The sequence below is a fragment of the Momordica charantia genome, unplaced genomic scaffold, assembly GCF_013281855.1.
Source record: "Momordica charantia cultivar OHB3-1 unplaced genomic scaffold, Mcharantia_2.0 BLBB01000089.1, whole genome shotgun sequence".
Taxonomy (NCBI): domain Eukaryota; kingdom Viridiplantae; phylum Streptophyta; class Magnoliopsida; order Cucurbitales; family Cucurbitaceae; genus Momordica; species Momordica charantia.
Window position 1 is genome coordinate 18,484 of NW_028275245.1, and position 25,317 is coordinate 43,800.

General features: G+C 33.9%; 2 protein-coding genes across 3 annotated transcripts; one reads left to right on the top strand and one right to left on the bottom strand.

The window, feature by feature from the left end:
• Positions 1-19,425: 19,425 nt before the first annotated feature.
• On the top strand, positions 19,426-22,111 carry LOC148207762 (protein FIZZY-RELATED 3-like). Its single transcript, XM_088118295.1, has 9 exons — positions 19,426-20,141; positions 20,233-20,355; positions 20,449-20,553; positions 20,657-20,836; positions 20,927-20,989; positions 21,079-21,273; positions 21,368-21,532; positions 21,622-21,690; positions 21,801-22,111. Exons 1-9 carry the CDS (start codon positions 19,665-19,667, stop codon positions 21,852-21,854), a joined length of 1,431 nt encoding a protein of 476 aa, XP_087974421.1. The 5' UTR covers positions 19,426-19,664; the 3' UTR covers positions 21,855-22,111.
• On the bottom strand, positions 22,087-24,022 carry LOC148207763 (uncharacterized). Of its 2 annotated transcripts, none has more exons than XM_088118297.1 (6): positions 23,836-24,022; positions 23,642-23,719; positions 23,482-23,544; positions 23,283-23,384; positions 22,618-22,876; positions 22,087-22,532 (listed from the first exon to the last, which is right to left on the bottom strand). In XM_088118297.1, exons 1-6 carry the CDS (start codon positions 23,911-23,913, stop codon positions 22,414-22,416), a joined length of 699 nt encoding a protein of 232 aa, XP_087974423.1. In that variant the 5' UTR covers positions 23,914-24,022; the 3' UTR covers positions 22,087-22,413. The 2 variants fall into 2 exon arrangements, with proteins under 2 accessions (XP_087974423.1, XP_087974422.1); XM_088118296.1 differs by having other exon boundaries at positions 23,642-23,728; positions 23,836-24,020.
• Between the last annotated feature and the right edge of the window lie 1,295 nt (positions 24,023-25,317).

The following is a 25,317-nucleotide window of genomic DNA, read 5'->3' on the forward strand; positions in this document are numbered from 1 at the left end:
TTTTAAAGGTTTAAAGTTCAAATTCTTACCGTTAGATGCTGATTTTCGAAAGAGATGTGACTTGCTATGGTGGAATAGTCTCGTTGGACTATGCTGAATAGTGAGGTCGACCTTTTGTATGAGATAACTCAACATTGGTGTGGTATTCTACCAAATTCACTCCAAAATTTAAGTTACAACTCAAGCCAAGATAGCAAAAAGTTTGGTGCAATAATTTGCATATATTTTAGAAGGGTTTGTCTCCTCTTTATATTTTGGAGAGTGGTTTGGAGACGAGCATTAGAGATCCGAGCCATATCTGTCACGACGATGAATCAATGCTGGCTTTAAAGATACTATAACATGTAGAATCATACTTCCATCAAATGTCAGCAGATATCTTGTCAGACGAGCTTTACTTAAGGAATGGGGCTGATGACATGTGGCGCCTTATTCTGGCATTGAATGGGGACCCAAGCCTAATTCTATGTAGCGTGGCGGGAGTGCTCCACATGTCATGGCAGATTGTACCCATAGCACCCACCCCTCCTTAATTTTTTGTTTAAATCTTATTTTTATTTCTATATGTCTCTTTGGTATTTTGATCTTAAAATTTTCAAAATATCTATTTAAATCATTTTGGTCTTCTAACTTTTAAAACGTCTATTTTATCCTCTCAGTTCTAAAAACTAATAATTTTAATCAACTTTTAAAATGTATATTTGAATTCTACGTTACAATCAATTAAAAAAAATTTATGCGGCTTCAATACATATCCAAATTATCACATTAATATACCAACTCAAAACTATTATATCCAAATAAGAGAGACAAAATTATAAAAATACTTATATTTTTAAAATTCAACACTAAACCAAAATAGGATAAAAAAAAAAGTTTAGCACAAAATTTAAGGACTAAAATCAAATATACACAAATATTTTATAACATAAAATTTATGCACTAAATTTGATCCAAGCATTGAATTGAGGAGAAGAGCGAAATTTGATAAACGAAAGAAATGTGCGGCTGACCGCGAGGTCCAAGTGGTCCCCACAAAGGGTCAAAAAGGTCAGCTCAACGTGGGAGGGTAAAATAGTAACTTCGGCACCACCCTCCTGCAAATCGTGCCCCTCCAAATTACTTTTACCAGCTACCTGTCTACTATGGAAGTGAAGTGACTGCCGCTCCCCAGTTTTTGGTTAAATTCTAAATTTTCAATTTTTTCAGCAGAAGAAACTACCATTATTTGTCTCCCAAAAAACTACCATAAATAGTTCAATTTAATGCTATGTAAGAGCTAAAGGGTTTTTGTTAAGAAATGTTTAGTATTAATTGTGTAAAATACTTAGAAGCTAAAGGGTTTTTGTTGAGACCTCTAGGGGATATTTTGGGGAGTGTTATTGTATCCAATCTTTAACAATATTAGTGTTGGTGAATTACCCACATCTGAGTGGAAGACTCGACGTAGCCATTAGTGGTGAGGCAATATAATTTGCTGTGTCGTATTCTTGTTCTTTACTGTGTTCTTCATATTTGCATATTCTTGATTGTATTGGATTTCATATTTGCATATTCTTGATTGTGTTGGATATTTTCTGTGGAGGAGGAAATTATTCAAGTCAATCAATTTCCCAACAAGATGAAGCAATAACTCTTCTCTCCATTGATCTTTGATTAAGAAAATTATACAAAAACATTACAATTTTAAAAGTTTCTCTCTAATTGTTCATTCCTCCGTTATATATATACAGAATTCGGAAAAAATAATATCTTTTTCATAAGCTACCAGAGTGGGAGTTACATAAGGAGCAACCAAACCCATGAATACATATAGCATGCCAATACGGCATATGAATGAACCCATCATCACATAAACATAAAAATATTGTTCATACTTCATATAGAAGAATATGGTACATATGAATGTGATATGATGAACAAGGAACAATGGGTGTGGTTGTTACTTGTTAGTGTCAAAACACATAAACAAACAAACAAACTCTCAAATTTTGCACTCTTTTTCTTCATACTTTTTTACAGTGGCTTTCAATTTCCAAGTTAGAAAAAATTAATCATTCAGTGTGATGTGATTGTACGAAATCATGGTGATCTCTTTCTCGTTGATGTGGGCTTCATGATGGGTCGACCATTTAGGATGAACAGGGAGTGGCTCATCCTCAAGGGTCAGCCAATAAATAGCATTCCAATTTCAGCTTTTGCTGTGTACTCGAACATGAAACCCCATTATTACAACCTCTCATCATTTTTGAAATACATGTGCTACCATCCATCCCCATTAAAATTTATTAAATTTGAACTTAATTCACCTCGTTAAAACTTTATACTTCGAGGCCAAAATTATATGCTACTGACCAGTTCTTCTAAGAAGGTTACCATCGGGCTTCAACACTCGGACATCGAGATACGGATGGAACCCCTCAAGCATCATAACCTCTGGGCAGGGATCAACTTACACATCAACTCGAACCAACGGTCCGTGGCAGGTCACTAGACCGAACAGTCCAATATCCTAATAGGACAGGTAACTGCCTCCTTGACTACTATAAATACACCCCACACCGTCAAACCAGTACGAGAATCTATCTGAAGCTAATTGGAGCGTCAGTGGCTTACCTGTTCCTGCAAACAACTCAAAGAATCTCCCGACAGCTCAGGACTTAGGTAGATTTTGGTATCAACAATATTGTTTTGTCAAACGTTGACGTTTAAATTCACATTCCTACATGGTTGAACTAAAAGAATGTCAAGTTTAAATTGTATCTAACAGGAGAACAAAAGAAGGGTTAGAACACAATGCAATAAAAGTTGAGATTTTAAGCCTGATGCAATGTCAAACTCTTTCTTCTAAAATTAATTTGAATAAAAAAAGGTGAAATTATAATTATAATCTGCGTACTTTTGACATTGTTAATAATTTTATTATATATGCACTTTCATTTGTTTTATGTTTGTACCTACCTTTTTTTGAAATATTCATCATCAATAATAATAATTATATCAATGTCAAAATGTACTAATTTGTTTATAAGAATATAAAGACAAATGAAACAAATTAAAGTATAAAGATAGAAGGGCGGCAAAAGCAAAACCAGTGTAATTCACCTCAAACAACTATTTATGAATTGACATAAAAATAAATAAATTAATACCCTATTTGTGCAATTATATCTATGTTGAAACTTTGTTTGTTAGAGAAATCAATTATGCAAGGAAGTTGTTCACTTTTTAAAGGGTAAATTTGACTTTATAGTTTCTTCTATTAAATTATATGCTCATTGAAAACTTTGTTTTATGGAAGGAATTATTTATTTAGGAAGTCATTTTGGTATTATGATTTTGACTTTTTGAGTTATATACTCATTGAGTGAAAACTTTGTTTAGCAAATGAATTAGTTATGTAAAGAAATTACTTAGGGGTAACTTTTTAGGGTAAAATATCTTGAAAGTTTTTGGCAATTAAATGAAATCATCATCATTGAAAGTTTTGTTTATCGAAGGGATTCATTATTAAAATAATTTAACATTGGTGTTAGTCTTTTAGGGTATTGATTGCCATTTTGTGGCTTATATTTTAATTTAGTTGTATGAATTAATTGTTTTTATGTTAACTATTTATTTATTTTATAATTTCTGATAGATATAAACATTTGTGCATAAGGAAGAGTGTGAAACATTGAAATCTTATTTTTGGCTATGTTCCCTTAAGTATATGAATAAAATGCCATATGGAGATTTTGTTGTCTGTTGCAATAATAAGGTTATTCTTAATTTATATAAACATCTAGAGAAATTATAATCTTTGATATACTGGTTTGTATTTCTACACAATACCCAAATTATTAGCAGCTTAATATTCCCCAATAATTATCCAAATTTATTGTAGTTTTTTTTTAATTAAGTTTATTGTAGTTGGTTGTGCAATCACTTTAATTTATGATTTTCTGATACTACATAATCCAACTATATTGTATTTCTATATTCTGAAAATTATTGATTCTTTATTTTCTAAAATTTAAAATCATTATTCTAACAAGTAAATTGATTTTTTTTTCTTTTTTTTTTGTTGTTGTAATGTTGTTAATCTGTGCTTGTCAATCGTTGTCTAATTCTGGTGCTATCAAATGTCAAATATAATATTTAATCAAAGTGATAACTACAATTCATAAAATATTCCAATTTATCTAGACATCTAGATATATTTTTTATTTCTTATATTAATAACAAATAATGAAGAGGATGAGCATATACTTTAGTTTAGATACCTAAAATCGTCTCCTTCAAATTTGTTACACAAATAATAATAATAATAAAGGGAATAGAAACCTACTGCCTTAAAGAAGGTTATTAATATTTTTAATTATTTTTTTAGAACAACAAATACGAGCTAACAGATATTTGAACTTTCAATCTCTAGCAAAATAGATGTTATTTACTTTGAGCTATACCCATGTCAATTAGCTCGACAATCAATTTTTACTATATTCAGACCAAAACGAATATAACTCAATCGTAATTGACATAGCATGTATCCAAACTTTTGTTGTAGAAGGAAAAAAAAAGTCATATCTTAATTTTAGATTTTCACAAACATCTATGGATCAGTCAGCTGGCCTGAAGAAGGCTTGTACTGTACATTTTGTTGGAGTTGCATATGGTTGACCTTGAACAGGCAGCCCAACATGAGGTTGGCAGTCCAATGTTGGAGCCCAGGTCCAATTCCTTTTTTGTTTGAGAAGAAGCCCAAGCCCAATTCTTAGTTGTTAACAAGCCCAACAAGTCTCCTATACCTCTACCTTTCCAAATTATGTCAAGCATTTTGCTAGACTTGGAATTAAAATCTTATAAATTAATGATGTTATGATATAATTGGATTTATAATTATCTGCTATCACATCTAAAACACGAATTTAAGCGTAACTGATTAAGATATAATACATAGAATCTCTATTCTCAAAATAAAAAACTGTATAATCCAAGGAGAATGACAAAGTATAAATTTTTACTTAAATAATAAAATTTAATTATAAATTTAGTCCATGAACTTGTAAATTTATATTTGATAAGTCTGGACTAAAGAAAAAGGTATAATAAGTCCCCAAACTTTTAATTTGATACCTAATAGATCTTATAACTTTAAAAAGTGTCCAATAAATTTCAAAACTTTCAATTTTGTGTATTGTAGGTCTTTAATCTTTTAAAAAATGTCTAGTAGGTCTATACACTTTTAATTTTATTTCTAATGGGTAGTTGAACTTTTAATTTGTTTAATATGGTATTGGACTTTTTGTTTGTCTAATAAATCATTCATCAAGATTAAAAGTTTAAGGTTTTATTAAAGACAAAATTCAATTCTATGCATCATCTGACGAGAGGCTATAAAAAGAGAAAAAAAACCAATGCATTAATTTTAAATTTTTAAAAATATATTAGAGACGACTATTAGAGGAAAAAAGTTGAAAGCTTTTTTTTTTTTTTTTTTTAAGGAAACAAAAAAAAAGTTGAAAATTGGGAGACATATTTAAAAGTTTAGAAACCAAACTTTGTAATTCAACTAATAATAATTTTTTTTTACAATAATATGTCGGAATAGGAATTTGAACCTATAACCTTGTGGTCAGGATTTTTTTTAGTAGAACAAATGTGGGGATGAAAACCTCCGACCTCGGAAAAGGGAGTAAGTACCTTAAGCATTGAACTGTGCTCATGGTGGCTTTTAGTCGGGATATATGCTTTAAACAGATCAATTGTTGGTTAATAACATACTCACATGCATATGTTTATGCATTTATATTTGAAGTCGTGAATATGGATATCACGCATACCTAGGTTTAAATAGAAAATAAAAACTAAAGAGTTATCCAGGCAAAGTAAACCAACATAATTTTACCAAACTAAAAACTTCAAAAAAAAAAAAAAAGGAAGGAAATGTTTATCAAATGAAAGAAAAAGCCTATATTTCATAACTAATAGTTTAGTACATGTACATTCATCTTCCTGAAGAAAGCAACATATTTAAAAAAAATTGGTAAAAATCAACCTTCATAGGCAGCAGCCAGTGAGATTGATAATTAAAACTAATCCAAGAAAATGGCCCTTTCGCAACCTAGTACAGACAGTACATCAAACACAAATCGGTGTGAGAGTCAGAATGCAGAGAAATAAACACAAAAAATATAATAAAAGAAGAACCCAGGCGCTGCCGCAGCCGCAGCCGCCCTTGGAGATAAGTACATTTCCTGAACAATTTGGTATTAATTCCAAGTAAGCACATATTAAAGAAAGAAGTTGGAAGTAGAAAGAAGAATAATGTAATAATGTAGGGCATAAGCCATTTATTGCGGCTGCAGCATCATCAAGATTCTCAATGATATCCATGGAATTGGAGGAGTTGTGAATCTTAATGATACTGCAACCGCAACCAGTGGCTGTGTTATTTTACTGTTTTAGGCATCAAAGGAAAGAGTAGAGATCAGTGAGGAATGGATGTGGAGGGCAATGTTATAAGTTAAGTATTTATAGAGATTTTGTGAGGAAGCCTGAGCCTGAGCCTGAGCCTGTGTTCTAACTTCTAACTAGAGAGAGAGAACAAAATGGAGCCTGTTTATATCTATAAGTAGAAGAGAAGAAGAGGGGGATATTTACGTATTACAGTATTATTTACTATTAGTATCTATTAGGGCATTAAAATTAAATGGGGTTGGAGGATTTGTTGCGTACTGTATGAGCATTATGATCAAGTGGGGGCTGCACCAAAAATTGACACTTTGACAGGCCCTCTGCCTCACAATTCTGACTTCTGATCCACACTATATTTTTTTATTGCCACTTTTGGGGTTGTTTATAAGTTTTGGCTGTTTGTATTGTATTGTATTGTATTGTAGTAGGGATCAAAGAGTGGTCAGTGGTGGGTTTAAAGATTAATGGGTGGTTTTTATGAGGAGGATTCACATGTTTTGTAAAGATAATCTTGATCTTGACTTGATTAGAGAGAGAGGGGTGAAAATGAAGGAGTTTAAAGGGAGATATATTATTCAAATTAAAGAATGAAAATCAAATAGAGTTTTTTTTTTTAATTGTGTGTGTTTGTCGTCATAAATATGTATAAAAGCATTGTAATGTTAAGTTGTCTCGTGATGGTTTGAAGGAGTGGGAGCCACACACATGTCCCCTCGTACGTCCATCTGCCTTATTCTCTTACAATTTTCCATTCCCTAACTTCCTTTTTTTTTCCGATGGATTTAGTTTTAGTGTTTTGCCTGTGTGACATCCAAGTAGAGAAGAGGTATATGGATGAATCGATACCATGTACAAATGAGAGGAATTATAAAATATGGAAACATGGTTGAAATACTTAAAAAAATTGATAGTTATTACTTATATTAACAAGGTTGGTCCTAGGGGAATGGCAGGTCAATCAATTGTCAAATCCGAATTTTGAATCTTAGTTCAAATCCTTGACCTCGGGTGTTAGAGCTGGTTTGCTACTTACTATCATTAAAAAGTGTACTCACCTAAGCATCTCAATTTTTTTAGTATAATAAATATGGAGGGTTGAAATTTGAACATGTGAAAGAAGTTATTAGTATATGCATATTCTGCTCGTGAGCTAGATTTATGTTGTGATATTCTGATCGAACATAGGTGTCTTACACGTTAAGCTATGTTTAGGTAAGCTGTTATTCATTTCTTTTTTTCATTCAACAAATGTGGGTGAAAAATGGTACCTCCAATCTTAAAAAATGTAACTTTGTTTGCTTTTTTTTTTAGTACCGAGATCAAACTCACAACCTCTTGATTTGAGATATATATATACCAATTACCACGGTGCTATGCTCGCTTTTAACGCTTATTTAGTTTTGATTTTATGAAATTTATTTGGTTGACATCATTACTAAAATATAAATGTGACTCATTAATTGGATTTGGGTGAACGGGTGTGATAATTTGCCACATCGTGGCATCACAAGAAAATAAGCTCTAGTTTAATAAAATAAGGATAACAAAAAAAAAATCAATTTGAAATGTATTGCCTCCACTTCTCATTGATTTTCTTTGCACACCTACCATAATTATTTTTTTAAGTCGACCTACTCTCCCTATTTCACATCATGATAATTAATTATCACTAATTATTTCATTCAATATATCATGTCAATAGTTAAATGATAATATTAATAACATGAACTTGTTCAAAATCAAGATGGAAAAGTTCAAAGATGTAATAAAAAATATTTTTTTTAGTTTGGATACTAAATAGATTCACTAATAAAGCTTAAGCCATGCATGTTGGAATTAACACAATATATGACTACATCTTTGGATAGTACTGGTAAGATGAATTAAAAAAAATGCATTTGATAGTTAGAAGAATAGCTTAGAATAATAGATATATTAGTATTCGTTGTACTTGAAAAGTGATTCAACAAGTCTGCCTCTCAATAATACCGTTATTTAAATTCTCTCCCAGTTTGGCATTACACATTTTCATTATTGTTTCTATATTTCACTATATAAATATCGATTCATTACTCGTTTCGACGTCAAAATCTTAGACATATATGAAAACGTGGTCATGTCGATGAAAATTTAATACCGTGATTTAGATAAACGAAGAGGTGAAAGAGTTACGAGAGAGTGGCAGTGGTCAGTGAATGATCGAAATGGTGAGTGTTTTGAAGAACAAGTTGGAATACGAAAAGGGAAGTGTAGTGTGGGGTGGCACTGCAAACTGCAAAGTCTCCTCGATGATATTTCATAGTGGAGTGGGGGCTCTACGTACCATTTTCACCTTCTTTTTCTTTCCTTCTCAATGAATGAAATCCAATGCCAAAAGCCTAATTCATCATCATATTTACGCCAATACGCCATTTGTTTTTCCATGTAAGAATCTTAACCTCTCTTTCAATCCCTACACCCACCTTGTATCATCTATGTGTGTCTTTGTAGCTCAGAAATCATTTAAATCATTTGTCAAAACACAAGACAGCCAGAAATTTCGCTTCCCATACCATTTATTTGCACATTTTTTGAATCCCTCTACTTGCCTTTTGCATTTACTATCCCCTACCTTTACTTCAAATGGAAACTCTACCAATTTATGCTTTCTCCCTACGGCTTACCCATATTTCACAACTTCTCCTTTGACTTTCTTCCTTTCTATTTTTGAACTCCCTCCTAACGTTTTACATGCCATAATATGTTTGGGGATATGTATGTTACCAGTGCATACAAAAGTTGGTGTTGCAACAGAAGGAGATTTAGGTGAAAAGAGAGTTGTTGTATTGTGGAAGAAATCCATTGCTTTTGAAAACAATTTCGACACGACCATGGTGTTAAATCGTTCGTTCAACAATTGAAAACGAAGCTCAAAATATTTTTTTGTTAAAAACCAATGGAGTAAAACCTTTTCCTCTTCCGATTACTTCACAAGTAACCCATCGAGGTATAAAATAATAGAGGAAAAGACAAAAATATATAACGTTAAACAAAAATTAATTTAAAACGTAACTTCTAAATCTATAGTTATTTTGCTTTATTTCAAAAATAAAATAAAATAAAATACTCGTAAAATACATTTTTCTTTTGACATTCCCAACAGTTGGTGGTGGTCTATCGCGTGAAACCAAAAGTCAAGCCAGAAGGGTTATTTCTAAAAGTGGATTGTGGTCCTTAACAATACATGATTGTCTATACAACTTGAGAAGACAAAAAAGGCTTTAGAGATTAGTTAGAATAATGAAGAGAAAGGAAAAGGGAGGGATTAGGTGAAAGGGTTGTCAAGGTAATTGAAGAGAGTAGTAGCAATAGTAGTAGTAGGGGTGGATATATAGAATAGAATAGAAGAAGTGATGAAAAAAAGAGAGGTACAATAATGAGATGAGAGAAATGGTTAGTGAGGGAGGATCCGTAAAAGTAAAACTAATAAAAACCACCTGAAATGGGTTTAAAAATTGTGGAATCCAATGGCAGAAAGGTGAGTAAATAGGCTCACAAACTCACACAGAGATGCCCCAAAGAGCAGAGGATTAGTACATGGGTGCAGTCGTACCATTACCACCCTTTAATTTATTCACTGACTCTTCTTGTGCCAACGTACAATAATTCACAACTCTTCATAATATACACATCCAAATTAGAACAATCCCATTAATATAATATAATATATTCCAACGTAACTAGCTATAACTATACAAATTCAATTACAAGATGGATGGAATGGGAGCAAAGAGTCTGATTTTGAGGAAACACGACTGGGACTGTAGGCTATATGCTTGGCAATTGGCAGTCATCATTTTGCCGATCAGATCAGATCAGAAGAGCCACAAGAAATTGAAATATTGTGAAAGTAAAGTAACGGAATTAATAATTTTGTGAAAAAAAGAGGCTTTGATTCTGAATGCTGAATGCTCATGCATGCATGTACAGTAACCGGGGCCGACGTCCTTCCCTACATCTGCACAAGAGGGCCACGGACCCCAGGCCACACTATCATTCTAACTACATCATATATATATCTGTCATTTATATAATTTAATTCATAGATGTTAAAGAGTACATCTTTTAGCAAATATTTGTTAATATATTTTGATAGAAAGTTTACATTTCAGAATCTAAAGGTGTGACAATTGACATAAGGGAAGGAAGTGACCTATAGTATTATGGTATGATAGATGATGACGATCATCTCCATTGTTACGAGACTTTTTGAGATTTATATCCAAAGTGGACAATATCTCTCTATTGTGAGGATACTTGGGGGTACTAGGGTGCAAATTTCTATTAAAAATATCTTTGAAACATTACGGGCAAAGTTCAGGGTACAAAATTCTTTGTCATTAGTTCCATGCAAGAAAAAATTAAGCGTCAAATATCTAAATCTTTGGTTAAAATCTGAACAATTTATCGACTTGTACCTGCCATCATAGTCATATTATGACTGAGTTGATTTTAATTGGTTTTGTTCAGGTTAAGTTCGATTTTTTTGAATTAAATTTTGCTATTACTTTTTACTTTTTTTTTTTTAAACGAATTCAACAAAGTCATATGCAACTGAAAATCTTATATATGATAGTGAATTAATAAAGCACGTAGATTTGATGAAATCGTTAGGTTAGACAAGATATGTATAGATATTCTGGGTGTGTAATTATTAAATATTCCCAAGGTCCTGAAACCTATTACAGGGTAGACCAGTTGATTATATTATGCTATATATTACAGCTTTTTAAGCTTATAATGACGAAGACTTTACTAATTTAGATGTCTTTTTGTCCGTCTCATCTGACTGGAACTTTGTTTTAACCTGGAGACTGAAAGGGTGTACGTAGATCCAACTTTTTAGTTGTCAAATATTTTATTGTTATATTCAAAATATTATTTTAAAATAAAACAATGGCTGTGAATATGTACAACTATGGCCTGTGTTTACATATACCTCTGACCTATTTGTAACTAATCATAAATGTATTACTGTATTAATCTTTTTTAATTAAAATAATAATAAATTTTAATGTTATAAAAACTTATTTAATATTAACAAATAATAAATAATTAAAATAAATTACATCAACTAAAATTATAAAATTTTATTAGAACAACCATGATTTAATATAAAATGTTATTAAATTGTATTGTTTGGAATTTTTCCAAAAAATAAAGTTCATATTTTCAAAAATGTATTGATATTAATTAATAATAATAAAGTAAAATTAATTAATTAAAAATTAAGTAGAAAATTGTATGAAATCACATGTGTTTTTATTAAAAGAAAAATTAATAGTGGTGTAAATAAAAAAATAAATAATAAAAATGTAAAACAATTAATTAAAAAGTAAAAGGGCATGGTAAAAGTCGTAAAGTAATAATTATAAAAGGTGTGTGGACATGGAATAAGAAATAAGATTGAGATAGATAATAGGTTTTAGGAGAAGAATGAGATTACACACACCTGCAAAGTGATTACATATTGAAATAAACATGACTTAAATAATAGAAAAATACTCCTTCCTAAATCTACAATCGCAATATAGTTAGCTTAATTTGAAATTATAAAGGTTGATGCAGCACAATTTATATAATTTATAACCCAGGAGTCAAGCGGTCCTTTGCGCACTGTCTCTATATCTGTTATGTAAAGGATATTCCTTAAGGTCTCAAGTCATCCAAGATATCCCTTCGGGTCAAAAATTGCTATATAGTTAAAAAGAATCTCCAAACAACAGTTTCAAAAGCTTGAAACGGATTAATCTATGCGCAAACGCACGCAATCATACAACGTAATGAATGAAAGTATTCCATAAAGATATCGTTCTCGAATTCTTTAACTATTCAAACAGACTTTATTCTTCTATTATGCGCTTAATTTAGTTTTGCAAGTTCAAGAATTTTGAAATATTTAAAGAGAACTTTTTAATCAACAGCTCAAAACCCTATGTAGTACATATATAATGAAACTTTTCAAAAAAAAAAAAAGAAGAAGAAGAAAGAAAGTTGTGTATCCTCATAATTAATTCAAAGTTGGTCCAATTTAATGGAACTTTAGTTTCACTCTGTTAACCAGTATATTTAGATTAGTAGAACAAAATAATAGGATGAAGTGGGAAGCAAGAACTACTTTACAGTAATTGAATGATGTAATAACAAGTAGCCAATCATTTCACGTTCCAGACAATTAATATTATTAGTGTTATTATTGCAGGGTTCAATTAGGTTGAAAATAAGAACAATCTCTCTCCACTTAAGATTATAGGTAAATGGGCCTTTTGTACTGGAAATTAAAGAAGTTTAAAAAGTTGAAAAAGTTAAATCTCTTATTAGTTTTATTAATCGAGAACTGATGTTATATGAATAATCATTTCAGTGGAAGAACAGAAAGAACAGCTCAGATTACACCATTTTTGCAGAAACTCAAAGGCTTTATTCATGAAGTTTTTAATTTCTTCAGTTGGGTCCACTGTAGCCTATAGAACTTACTCCCCATAGATCACACATCATCCTCTTTACTTCTGTTGCTCCAGTTTTTGCAGAAACTAATTGCCCAAACCCTAAAATGGGAAAAATGCAGCTACCCTCCTCTAATAATTTTTCTTAAAATGGAATCAACCACTTAACCCCAACCGTAAAATATACCACAAATGTACGGTACAGTGGCAAGTGCTTAGGTATTGAGGTACCCTCTACTTTGAGGTCTTAAATTCGAGCCGTGTGTTGGTAAGCAACAAGCTCTATTTCGAAAAATTAAAAAGGTAAAAGATTGTAGAAAGATTTATATTTACCTTCCTCTAGGAAAAAAAAAGAGACAAAATCCTGTTGCCATTTTGGACAAATTTAAGATAAATGAGCAGAGACCACACAAATGTCTGCACACATTATGGCTTGAAAGAGATCAGAGGAAACACTGTGGAAGGAATGATGGTACCTTTGATCTGAAAAGCCTTACAGTTATCCAACACCATTAACAAATCAAAACATAAAGCAGCTGAGCTGATGATGATGATGATGGAGGTAAGAAACTGAAACAGAAGATATATCTTGGGGAAACCCCCAAAACAAAAGCCATCCACCAATTAAAAAAGGCACCCCAAATCAATAAAATCAAATTAATGGTACCAAAATTGTAAGCCAAGTACAGACATATCTGGGACCAAGGCCCTAGCTCCCATCAGAAAGATAATTAAAAATTCTGGACATGTGTCCTAAGAAAACCCTTTCCAAAAGTAAACCAAAAAAAAAATAAAGCACTCAAAATAGAACCACAGACATTACATAGTTTTACCACTTGTATCATGCACAACATCTTTTCCTCCTCTTTTCCTCACAAAAATCTATAAACTTTTTCACTTATACAAAATACCCAAATGAATTTAATGAAGTTGATTACATTATAACATGATAAAATTAAGATCTCAAATCAGAAGGATATATCCACAGTATATTACACCACAAGAAAGTGAGAGAGCCATTTATTGCCGCTGCAGCATCATCAAGATTCTCATAATACCAAAGGGGACCATTGGAGTTGAGTTAAAAACACCAACACCCCAACAAGAACACCCAATAAAGCCTGTGAATCTTGAAGATGCAGCAACAGCAAACAATGGCTGACGATTCTCCAGAGGATCGGTCGCGGCCAAGATTATGAACCAATAAAACAGGAGAAGAAAAAAAGAAAGCATTTTGAGGGCAGAGGGGGAGGAGAGAAAATGAAATGGAGGGAGCTAGGGGAGAGCAGGCTTAGCTTGAAGAGAAGTGAAGATAAATGAAATGGTGTTTAGGAAATATGTATATATAGAGTTTGGCATTGGCATATGGAGGTGATGAAGAAAGCAAAGGGAAGGGGTTGTAAAAATTCTAATTAATAAGAGAGAGAATAAATGGTGTACCTACAACTAGAACAGTTAGCCATCGTAATCCTAGGTACCAGATTTACCAAAACCTTTAATCCTCTCTGACCACTTCTTTCTTTCCACACATGTCAATACAACATAAAACCAAATTAATCTTTCAGATCTTGGGATGTCTTCTTTTTGATTGGTAAATTGGGCCTTCATAATACTCATTCATCTAATTATGCATATTTTGATTGTGGAAGAGATTAAAGAGAGAGTTGGGGGAATAGTTTTTGAGTTGTTTTGTGTGCGTCCTTTGAGAGGGGGGGACGGCTCCGAATTGACATGACCCTGACCCTGACCCTGACCCACCCATGAAGCAAAAAGGTACAGTACTAAAATTTGGTGGCCTTCCTCATTTCTTTTCTTTTTTACTCTTTAATTAACCACAGTTTATGAGGGGTTTTGTATAAAGTGTGGTTGAATTATTTCGGTTTAAGACCTTCAAAATGTTTGTGGGTTTTTCGAGTTTTGAAGTTTTAACAACATATGGGAATGTTTTGGGATGAAGCTTTTTACAAAAGCATTTCAAAGTGCTGCTTGTAAAAGAAAATTTTGAAATTTGACTTTTGATATGATACCCAAATGCCCATTTAAGCTGTTTATGTTATATCTCCTTTGATATGGTGCATATATGTGATCTAAGTATTCCCATATATTCCTTCCCTATCGTCTCTCTCTTATTGAGTTATGTGTATATGTAAATAGAAGTAGAAGCTTGTCATTTAGAAGTGTCGTCCATTTATTTGGCTGTCATTAATTACTTGATTATAAATGTTCTTCTATTACGACAAATGTAGGGTATTTGAACTTTCAACTTTAAGAAGAGAAATAGATGTTTGCTGACTGTAATGACCAGCAAATTAGATTAAAAATCAATATCTTAAAACTTTAAAGTAAACTATTCCGTGGCCATCTTTAAATTGAAGAGTAAAATAGTGACGTAGCATTTTAAGAAGATGTTATTTCTATGTGAACTAATATTTTCTTAGATATTACTTATCGATAAATTTTTATCGGGTCATATTTCATTAAAAGCTCACTTGGTGGAGTATTATTATATGACACCCTATATTTCACTTAATTAAAAAGAAAAGAAATGTGGATAAAGTTTTGTCAAAGGAATCTGTCATGTCATATGCTATTGTTATTCACTTTTTTAAAGTTTTATTTCAAAAATTTTGTTTGAGAATTTTAAATACTAAAGACGAGATTGAAAAGTGAGGTAGAAATATGAATTCAAATTTCACCCAAGGGATACCATGAGCCTTACCGAAAGATTCAAAACCATTATAAGATATGATTTTATTTCTTAGTATAAAATGAACATTAATACTTCACTGAATTTGTATAATATATATTAAGTACTATGAAGATATACATATTAGAATATTATTTTATAAAGATATTCCTACCACCTAAAGAAAAAGTGTAATCGTTTTTCGATAGCTTCTTTTGTTTTCCCTTTTTTTTTTTTAGTATCGATATTTTGTGTAATGAAAAAATAAAATAACTTATTTCTTTCTAAAATCTTGATGTACAACATGTCGTGCTTTTAAAAATATACACAAAACTTAAATTGTATTTTTCAGAAAAAGAAGATAAATCATTAATAAAAACAAAATATTGAGAGGTGAATATATACTATTATTTGGGAACCATAGATGTTATTTCCTATTAATTATTTGATAATAATTTCCACCCATTTTCTATATGGAAAATCCTTGGTTCCTTGATAGGAAGGAACAAATTTTGTCCTTGCCCGTTGAAAATTGACAAATTAAATTTTATAAAAAGTCACTAAGTTTGCATTTCTCTCCTTAGTTGTGAAATATTTAAGGGTGGCAAGGACAAAATTCATGTTACGATTAAGAAGCTAAGTATTTTCCTTCTTTATTTCTCATTTTGTTCTCTTACTCTTTCACTCTCGAGTAGGAAACAACGATGCCTGGGTGATCTTTGTTCATCGTCATAAAAGATCTTTGAAAAATAACTTTCTTACCTTTAATCGTCGTCTCATGTCGGAGAATAAATATTTGAAAAGTCTCCCAAATTAGGCAAGGACGGTAGTAGCATGCATTGAAATTTTAAAAAAATAATATTTTCTCCAACTCCAAAATGAAATTTGTTCTCGACATCGAGAGTCTCTTTGAATAACGAACAAGGGTTATGTTAAGTATATAAGAAATAGGAGTACTATATGTTGATTATCTAAACCTAGCATTAGAATATAGTGAAAAAGAAAGCAAAATGGGGGATATAAAGACTATAGGAGTTTGACTAATGGAAAATATAAAAATGACACAGAGATATAAAAGTGTTATGATGATAGTTTGTAGATACAAATAAAGAAATTAATTGGTAGTTGTGTTTGGTTAGAAAGAAATGACATCCCATCGAGAGAGTAGAGAAAAAGAAAGAAGCTGAAGAAAGGGGTTTTGCTTTAGTTGGAAGGAATGATATATGGTTCACACCAACTCCGCTATATGCTATGTGTGTTGTGTGTATGTGGGACTCTTGCTCTTCGGCCATTAACTTTCCCATTTTTGGTCCTTTCTTCTCTCTCTCTCTCTCTCTCATCTATTATCATATCAGGTTGTTGCCTTACCAATACCAATTTTCAACGTCTCTCTCTCTTCATCTCGACAATCATCCATTTTAGCTTTCATAGTTTGATTGTGGTTATAATGCAATGAAACCCTAGCTACTATGACTACGTCCAGTCCAGTTTTCACCTATGTACGAATTCTACCATGATTTGACAATAATGCAGCATACAAATCTCTCAATACTCTCTCTAGATTGGAATGAAAAGCTTCACCAATACTCACCAAAACAAGTTGCCGACAACGTACTACAATCCTAGAACTCTGTCCCTTCTGCTATGCTAATACACGGCCGTTGCACGCTCTATTTTGTGCCTCTTAGTCGTCATGAATTCTATGTTCGTGGAACAACACAACACACAAAACCTAAGCTAAAAGGTCTATAAAGAACTATGCGCTATAGCGTTGAGAAGCTAACAATAACATCTCAACGCTACGACTTGATAGCGTGAACGCCTGCACGCCTCTCCACGTTTTCTTCTTACTTGCGATAGCGTTGAGACGTTCTGCATAGCATCTCAACACTGTTCTCTCGACCAAGGAGCCATGTAGCAAATCTTCCTTCTATTCTGATTCCATGATCCCAACGATAATTTGGTTAAACTTGACCAATTATATTCATAAGTAATATCACGTAAAAAGAGGTGAAAACTATAGATACTAAATTGGATTGGAGGTAAAAAAAAATTTTTAAGAAAAAGGTCCAAGGAATAATGTAATGACGTATTTCGTGATTGAAAGAAAAAAGGGAATTGGTAATTCCAAGGGTGTCGGATGAATTAATATGTGATGTGATTTAATGACGGCCAGGCGAATGGTATATCATCGGAGAAAAAGTCTGTCAATCTTTCAACTTTCAAGTTCCGCCATCTCCGTGGCTTGGGAGTGCGTGACTTCCTCTTCAACTTATTTGCTTCAGACCTCTCACTGCATATCAACCAACTCAAAACTTCTCGTTCTTCTCACACTTTCAACTTATCCTCTTCTTGCTGGGCTTTGCTTATTTGGCCCATTTTCACCTTTAATGGGCCGCACTATGGCCCGCCTATCCCATCAATCTTTCTTTTCTTTTTTCTTTTTACAGAGAAATTCGGCTTTGCTGTTTAATTGATTATCAATTTTTGTTTGTTTGTTTGTTTATAAGAAGAAAGAGATGATTTACTATTGAACTCAAACTACGAGTGGTAATAGTCTTGAGTTGGTTATCACATGATATACTTCCGCTTAATTGTTCATCTGAAGCTACAATTGAGAGGTAATTGCCTTCTTCAACTACAGTTTAGAGTTAGTAAGGAGTTGTTGATCTACTCAATTATATTGTCTTTTCTATTATTTATTATACTAATTGTTCACGCTTCTAATCTATATAGCTTTGTATTAGTGAAGCCTTCTTCCAATAAAAAAATTCTACTATTTTGAGAACACTTTTAGTTATCCATGTCCGCTTATTTTCAAATTCATCAATAGGAGATCTTATTCATAATTACAATCAAATTGTAATTTAATTTTCGTTAAAAAGAAACAACAATTATTAGTTTGCTATGAGTTAACATTTTGCCCTTGTTTTTCTCTCTAGTGTTGCATTGCATGAGCTAAAAAAAATGGATTGTTTTCTCTATTTCTGTTAGTACTTTAGATTTCAGAAACAAAACAACATTGAGAATATAGCTTAAAGTATATACTTTCAATTACAAGATGATGATTTGAAAGATCTATATGGAGCAACAAAAAATTAGGGAAATTTTAAATAAGCATATGTATTATTTACAAAATATATGTACCTACCTTCCTTTGGAAAAAAAATATATGTAACTTGTAACTCAAGTCCAAAAATTCTTAGTGGGGTGTGTCATGGCGAGAATAGGAGTTCAATATTTGAATAACGGAAGTAGCCACTCTTTAGTGGATTGTTATATTTCGTCAGCTTGTAAATTGGTTTCTTCCTCGGTGTTGGTCAAACAAGTCATCGAAATTTTCCAACCGGTGTCCTGACATCTTGCAACATCCTAACCCCTAGCACCCCATATTAAACAAACTATACTATAAATTATATTAATTTATATTTGAATAATTAATGACTTTATATGCACGGTATAATATATAAGAAAAAAAAGGTGGGCCATCTCCAAGTTGGGGTTGGGTGGGTGTGGGAGCGTTTGAATCGGAACCACATGTTTCTTTCCCGCCAAAATTAATGGTGGGATGAATTGTAATGCATTCGATATGTGGAGCCCTTGGGAGATTTTAAATCGGGCTTCGACAGTGGGCTTAGAAGTTGCTTTCTGGGCCGGATCAGATCATGATCCAATCCGGTCCAAATTCAAGTTAACGAGGTACAAACCCTACCCGCCAGCTAAGGGAGGGAGATCTTGGTTTTTTTTTTTAATATTTATTTTTACACACATGACCGTTGCAATGCAGAACTTTCCAAACAAGCCAGAAATTTTGAAAAAAAACGCTCCTTTTGTGTTTCTCCTTTATATTTCAGCCCGCTTCTTGACCGTTACCTCTTCGCCAGTGACCAGTGATCGGCAAAGAAGAGAGAAAGAAACAGAGAGGACTTGTATCAGTTTTCTCTGTTGCATTGATTTGATATTTTTATTCTTGTGCGAGATCCGGAAAGCGATTTTCTTTCTCAGATTTGAAGAAGAAAGAAGAATAGGATCATATGGATTCACCTCAAACAAAAAGTGGGCTCAATCTCCCAGCTGGAATGACCCAAAGGTCGCTTCGGCTCGAGACGTTTTCGGGTTCTTTTCGGGCGATATCGAGCCTCTCCTCGCCTTCCAAAACCTCTACTTGCAGCGACAGATTCATTCCCTGTAGATCCTCTTCCAGGCTGCACACATTTGGGCTGAATGAAAAGGCTTCCCCTGTGAAGGAAGGGGCTAACGAGGCGTATTCCAGGTTGTTGAAATCCGAGCTTTTTGGGTCTGATTTTGCTTCTTTTTCTCCTGCTGCAGGTTCCCAAGGCCAAGGCTCCCCAATGAGTAGTCCCAGCAAGAACATGCTCAGGTTCAAGACCGATCACTCCGCCCCTAATTCTCCTTATTCCCCTTCCATTTTCAGCCAAGATCCCGCTTTTCCTTCCGAAATCTCGACCCCTCCGAAGCCGCCTCGGAAAGTCCCCAAGACCCCACATAAGGTCTCTTCTCTCTTCTCAATTCTAACCTTCTCGTCTTGAACTCTGTTTCCTGTGTGTGTAGTCAGCTGAGTCCTTGATTCTGTTATTGCAGGTTCTTGATGCTCCCTCGCTTCAAGATGACTTCTACTTGAATCTTGTAGATTGGTCCTCACAGAATGTGTTGGCCGTGGGACTTGGAACTTGCGTTTACTTATGGAGTGCATCAAACTGCAAGGTAAATTCTCTACCACCAATTTACCAAACACCTCATTGATCAACTCCTATTCGAATTCAAACAAATGGGTGTGTGTGTTTATCCCATTTTCAGGTCACTAAGTTATGCGATTTGGGACCCAATGATGGTGTGTGCTCAGTTCAATGGACCAGAGAGGGTTCCTACATATCGATTGGTACAAATCTTGGCCAAGTCCAGGTAACACAATACAATAGAACATAAAGATTGGAAATTGAGTTCATGTTTCAGTTCTAAAATGTTTGTTTCCTTTTCTTTTTCTGTTGTTGTATGTGATTAATAGATATGGGATGGGAGTCAGTGCAAGAAAGTTAGAACCATGGGAGGGCATCAAACAAGAACAGGAGTGTTGGCATGGAATTCTAGGATATTAGCATCTGGAAGCAGAGACCGTAATATTCTTCAACATGACCTACGCGTTTCTAGTGAGTTTGTGAACAAGCTCGTAGGCCATAAATCTGAGGTGGGAACTTAATAACTGAGGCTAAATCACAGTTACCTTTGTAACAACGTTAAAAGCTTATGGATTCTTTTAAATCAATCCCCTGTGTAGGTATGTGGGTTAAAATGGTCAAACGATGACAGAGAGCTGGCCTCCGGTGGAAATGACAATCAGGTAGATATAGATATGATATCCATCCTGCAAAGAAAAGCCTCTTCCTTTGCGAACATTTAATAACAAAGCTTTTGTTGTGGTATCAACAGCTGTTGGTATGGAACCAGCATTCGCAGCAGCCTGTTTTGAGACTGACGGAGCACACGGCTGCAGTTAAGGCGATCGCCTGGTCGCCGCACCAGAGTGGCCTTCTTGCATCCGGTGGGGGAACTGCGGACCGATGCATTCGATTCTGGAATACTGCAAATGGCCACCAGTTGGAGTCTGTCGACACTGGAAGCCAGGTTTTGATTGCTTATGCTGCTTGTAAAGAACTGATATGATGGGAGCTGTTTCCCTCAGCTAAAACTTGATGAATTTTGTCAAATTCTTTCTCAGGTTTGCAATCTGGCATGGAGTAAAAACGTAAATGAACTTGTGAGCACGCATGGGTATTCCCAGAACCAGATTATGGTGTGGAAGTATCCATCAATGGGGAAGGTTGCTACTCTAACTGGACACACGATGAGGGTGTTGTACCTTGCAATGTCACCCGATGGCCAGGTATTTGTTCAAGTGTAATTAATTATCATAATATCCTCTTTCCCATAAGCAATTTCCTCTTTGAGAGTCTTATAAATGGCTTCTTGCAGACAATTGTAACAGGTGCTGGAGATGAAACTCTTCGGTTCTGGAATATCTTCCCATCAATGAAAACACAGGTAAAAAGGGGGTGACAGCAAAACAACCATCATCTTTCCAGAAAAATACTCTTCAGATTTTCCCTTCCCTTAATTTGCCTTAAGATTTAACGCTAACTTTGTTTTTCCAGACACCAGTCAGAGATACGGGCCTTTGGTCGCTCGGGCGAACCCAGATTCGGTGATGAATGCCTCACATCATCACATAGGGAAGCCAATTTTATTCATTCGTTTGTAAATGCAGTTTGATCCTGGCTCTGGAATTTCCACACAATTTTATTCAAAGAGTAACAGTGCGGTTGAACAATGAACAGTGAAGAGTATTCTCTCTGATTTGTAGAGAGTATGATATTGTTTGTATTCTGATTGTAAAGTATATGAATAAGAGTGTTCTTTTTTGGTTCTTGGTTCACACAATTTCAATGGAAGTCGTACTTCTATATTCATGGATTTAGATCTGAAAAGAACAAGTTAATAACAAGTAATCTAATGGCAGCCAAGTCTACTAAACAAATCTCATAAGTTAAATATGCGTTCTTATGACAATTAATAGCAAAAAGGTACCACTACGTCACTCAACAATCAACATAGTGATTTGAATCTTGATCGGATCCAAGCTTACAAAGCTCGATTCGATGTTGCCAGGGAACTCTGCTTCAGTCTGAAGGCTACCTTTTTGACTTGCTACATTTGGGTCTCTGGAGTAGGCTGAGGATTTAAGTTCTCATCCCAAATTTTGAAATTCTATTTTCTTGCCTGCAAGCTTTGACATATCAAATAAATCTCTCTTGACGACGATCTAGTAGCCTTGGGCCTCAACCAGGATGCCTTTCTGAACAGCGGTTTCAACATTCGGCTGAATTCTGGGGTAAATAATAAAGGAAGAAAGTAAGGATAATCCAAACATACATATCCTACATTAAAGTTTATGTGGAAATAATACTCTACCTTGGGTATCTTCACTCTCCAAAAGTTTTACGACGAGGTGGCCTCCTCTTTGTAGCAGACCATCATAATCTACAACTGAGGTTGAATCATCCACGCTGTCCTTTCCATGCATAACATCATCTCCAGAGCCTAATGCAGCTTCCCCAATAGCCAAATTAACTGCTTGCATCCCCAATTCAACTGATAAAGTCGCATCTCTAGTGGTGATTCCAGATACTGAGGGGCACATGTCGGAGAGTATTACAGAAAATCCTCTCTCCTGCAAGACCAATCAATAGACAATGTAACTTCTATTCTGTAACTTGCAAGATTTTCTTGCTCAATTACTGCACCTTCCCTCCGCACTCCTCGGGGGCAGGATTGCCGATAATATGTTTATGTTTTTACAGATATCAGACCATCAAAACCAAACCATTGCACGAATCTGGCAGTTCTATTCAATGCTATTGATATGGTTTATGCTAAAACCCGGATTAGGCAATTGAGTTTTTGAGTGATATGAGTAACATCATTCGAAGAGACTAGATGAAAAAAAAAATTCTTGAGAATACAACAGAAGAAATGTGAGGATATGCATTTGAAACTACATGACCAGTTGAGCTTATAGCATAGGTAAAAGTAAAATTATAAAACATTTCATACTTTTGATAAGTAAGCTAAGTTACCTTAGGAGACAGTGCCTTCAATTTGTTTCTGGGAAGGTTCATAACATCAGCAGAAACAGTTTGAACCCTTGAGTCACAATGCACATGAGGAACTTTTACCTTCTGTTCTGCAAGATCCACATTTCTTTTACGCATTATTACTATCTGAAAAAAAATGAGTTTCAGCAGAATGACAACCCAGTAAGAGATAACAGATCACCTTGAGATCAATACCCAAGACCGAGCCTCCATTCTTCAGAGGGCCCAGACTCTGGCAAGCCACCTGAAAGCAAGTGACGTAAATCATACTTCCCAACAAAAACAAATAAATAAAGAAGTAAAAGTTTGCGGAATGGATTTGAAAGCTGCAATATTGAGACCTGAAGCCAGGCACCGGGAGCACAACCAAGGTCCAAAACGGAGGAGCCAGAAGTTATCAATTTGAACTGCTTCTGAATCTGAAGCAGCTGTTATCAGCAGAAGACGAAATACATACACAGTTGATTTTGATTGGTGAGGGCGGAAGGTTACGAAGGAGGAAGAACAGAAGACGATGAGGGGAAGTAGGTTTTACCTTGAAGGCGGATCGTGCGACATAGCCAAGGCGCTGAGCCTCTCTGTAGAAGAAATCGGGTGTTCCTGCTCCACTCATTTCTTTCTTCCAAATGCTTCTAGGGTTTCAAATAACTTCAAAGACCAACGCCGTTGCCTATATTCGAACTTCCGTCGCATGAGCCTTTACGACGACGAGGGGATTCAGAATCAGAATTTTAGATTAATTTGGCCATCCTTCTTTTTATTTATTTTTTTTTTTTTTTTTTTTTTTTCTGTCATTGCTCTTTGATAATTTTGAGTATAATATGTGAGAGCGGAAATTCGAACTCATGATTTTTTGGTGAGAGATAAGTGTTTTAACCACTTGAACTTAGTTTGACATAAGCAACTGTTAATACATGAGAATACTAACTAACTGTTAATACATGTCAAAGCGAGCATAGTTCAGCGATAATTAAAATATGTCTCCAACCAAGAGACTGTGAGTTCGAATCTCCTCCCCAACATATTGTACTAAGAAAAAAAACTGTTAATACATGATTAGTATCTAACTAATCCTAGCAATTGCTAATTAACAAGTACTTTACTCAATATCAAAAAAAAAAAAAAAAAGTTCTTTACTCCATGTTATATTTATAATTTTTTTTGGTTATTTTTGTAATATTTTATATTAACTATGATAGATATATAGCAATAAAACCTGCACCCCACACCTGCCAAAAAAACACTGTAATACTTGAGCATAAAACCTACTTCAAAACCACGCCCTACATAGAGTTTATAATTCTGCAGGGTGGGAAGTTTCAATTTTTATGCAAAATTCAAACTTGCTTGACAGAGTTCAGGAGGGGGAAAAAAAAACCTAGTCAAAATCAAAACATTATATTACTTTTTCTTCCATTTTTTTTAGTTGAGTGTAGATTAAATTTAAACTTCTAAGTGTCCTGCCGACATTAATGCATCTTATTTGTAGGTTAGAAACTTCACCATTTTATTTATATTGTAATACTCTAAAAAAATCATTATATACTAGATATACATGAAAGTATAAAATATTTTTTTTGGTTAAAGTACTATTTTGGTCTATGTTTTTTCAGCTTTTGTTCATTTTGGTATCTCTACTTTTAAAATGTTTATTTTGTCTTTATATTTTCAACTTTGGTTCATTTTAATCTCTATACTTTCAAAATGTTTCGTTTTGGTTCATGGACTTTTAAAAAGTAATAATTTTGGTCTCTATTTTTAAAATTTCAACACGATGAGGGAAACAGTCCAGATCACCAGCTAAGACCCCTAAACGACCGCTCAATGATAAATGAGGTAGGAGTCCAGAGGTAGCCAGGAGGTTAAAGATGAACGGGGCTAAGCGATTTGCCGATACTGTGGGATGTGAAAATGTATCGATAGGGAAGCGTTCCGCCTTAGAGGGAAGCACCCAAGAGAGTGGTGGTGGACGAAGCGGAAGCGAGAACGTCGACTTGAAGTAACACAAAAATTGATG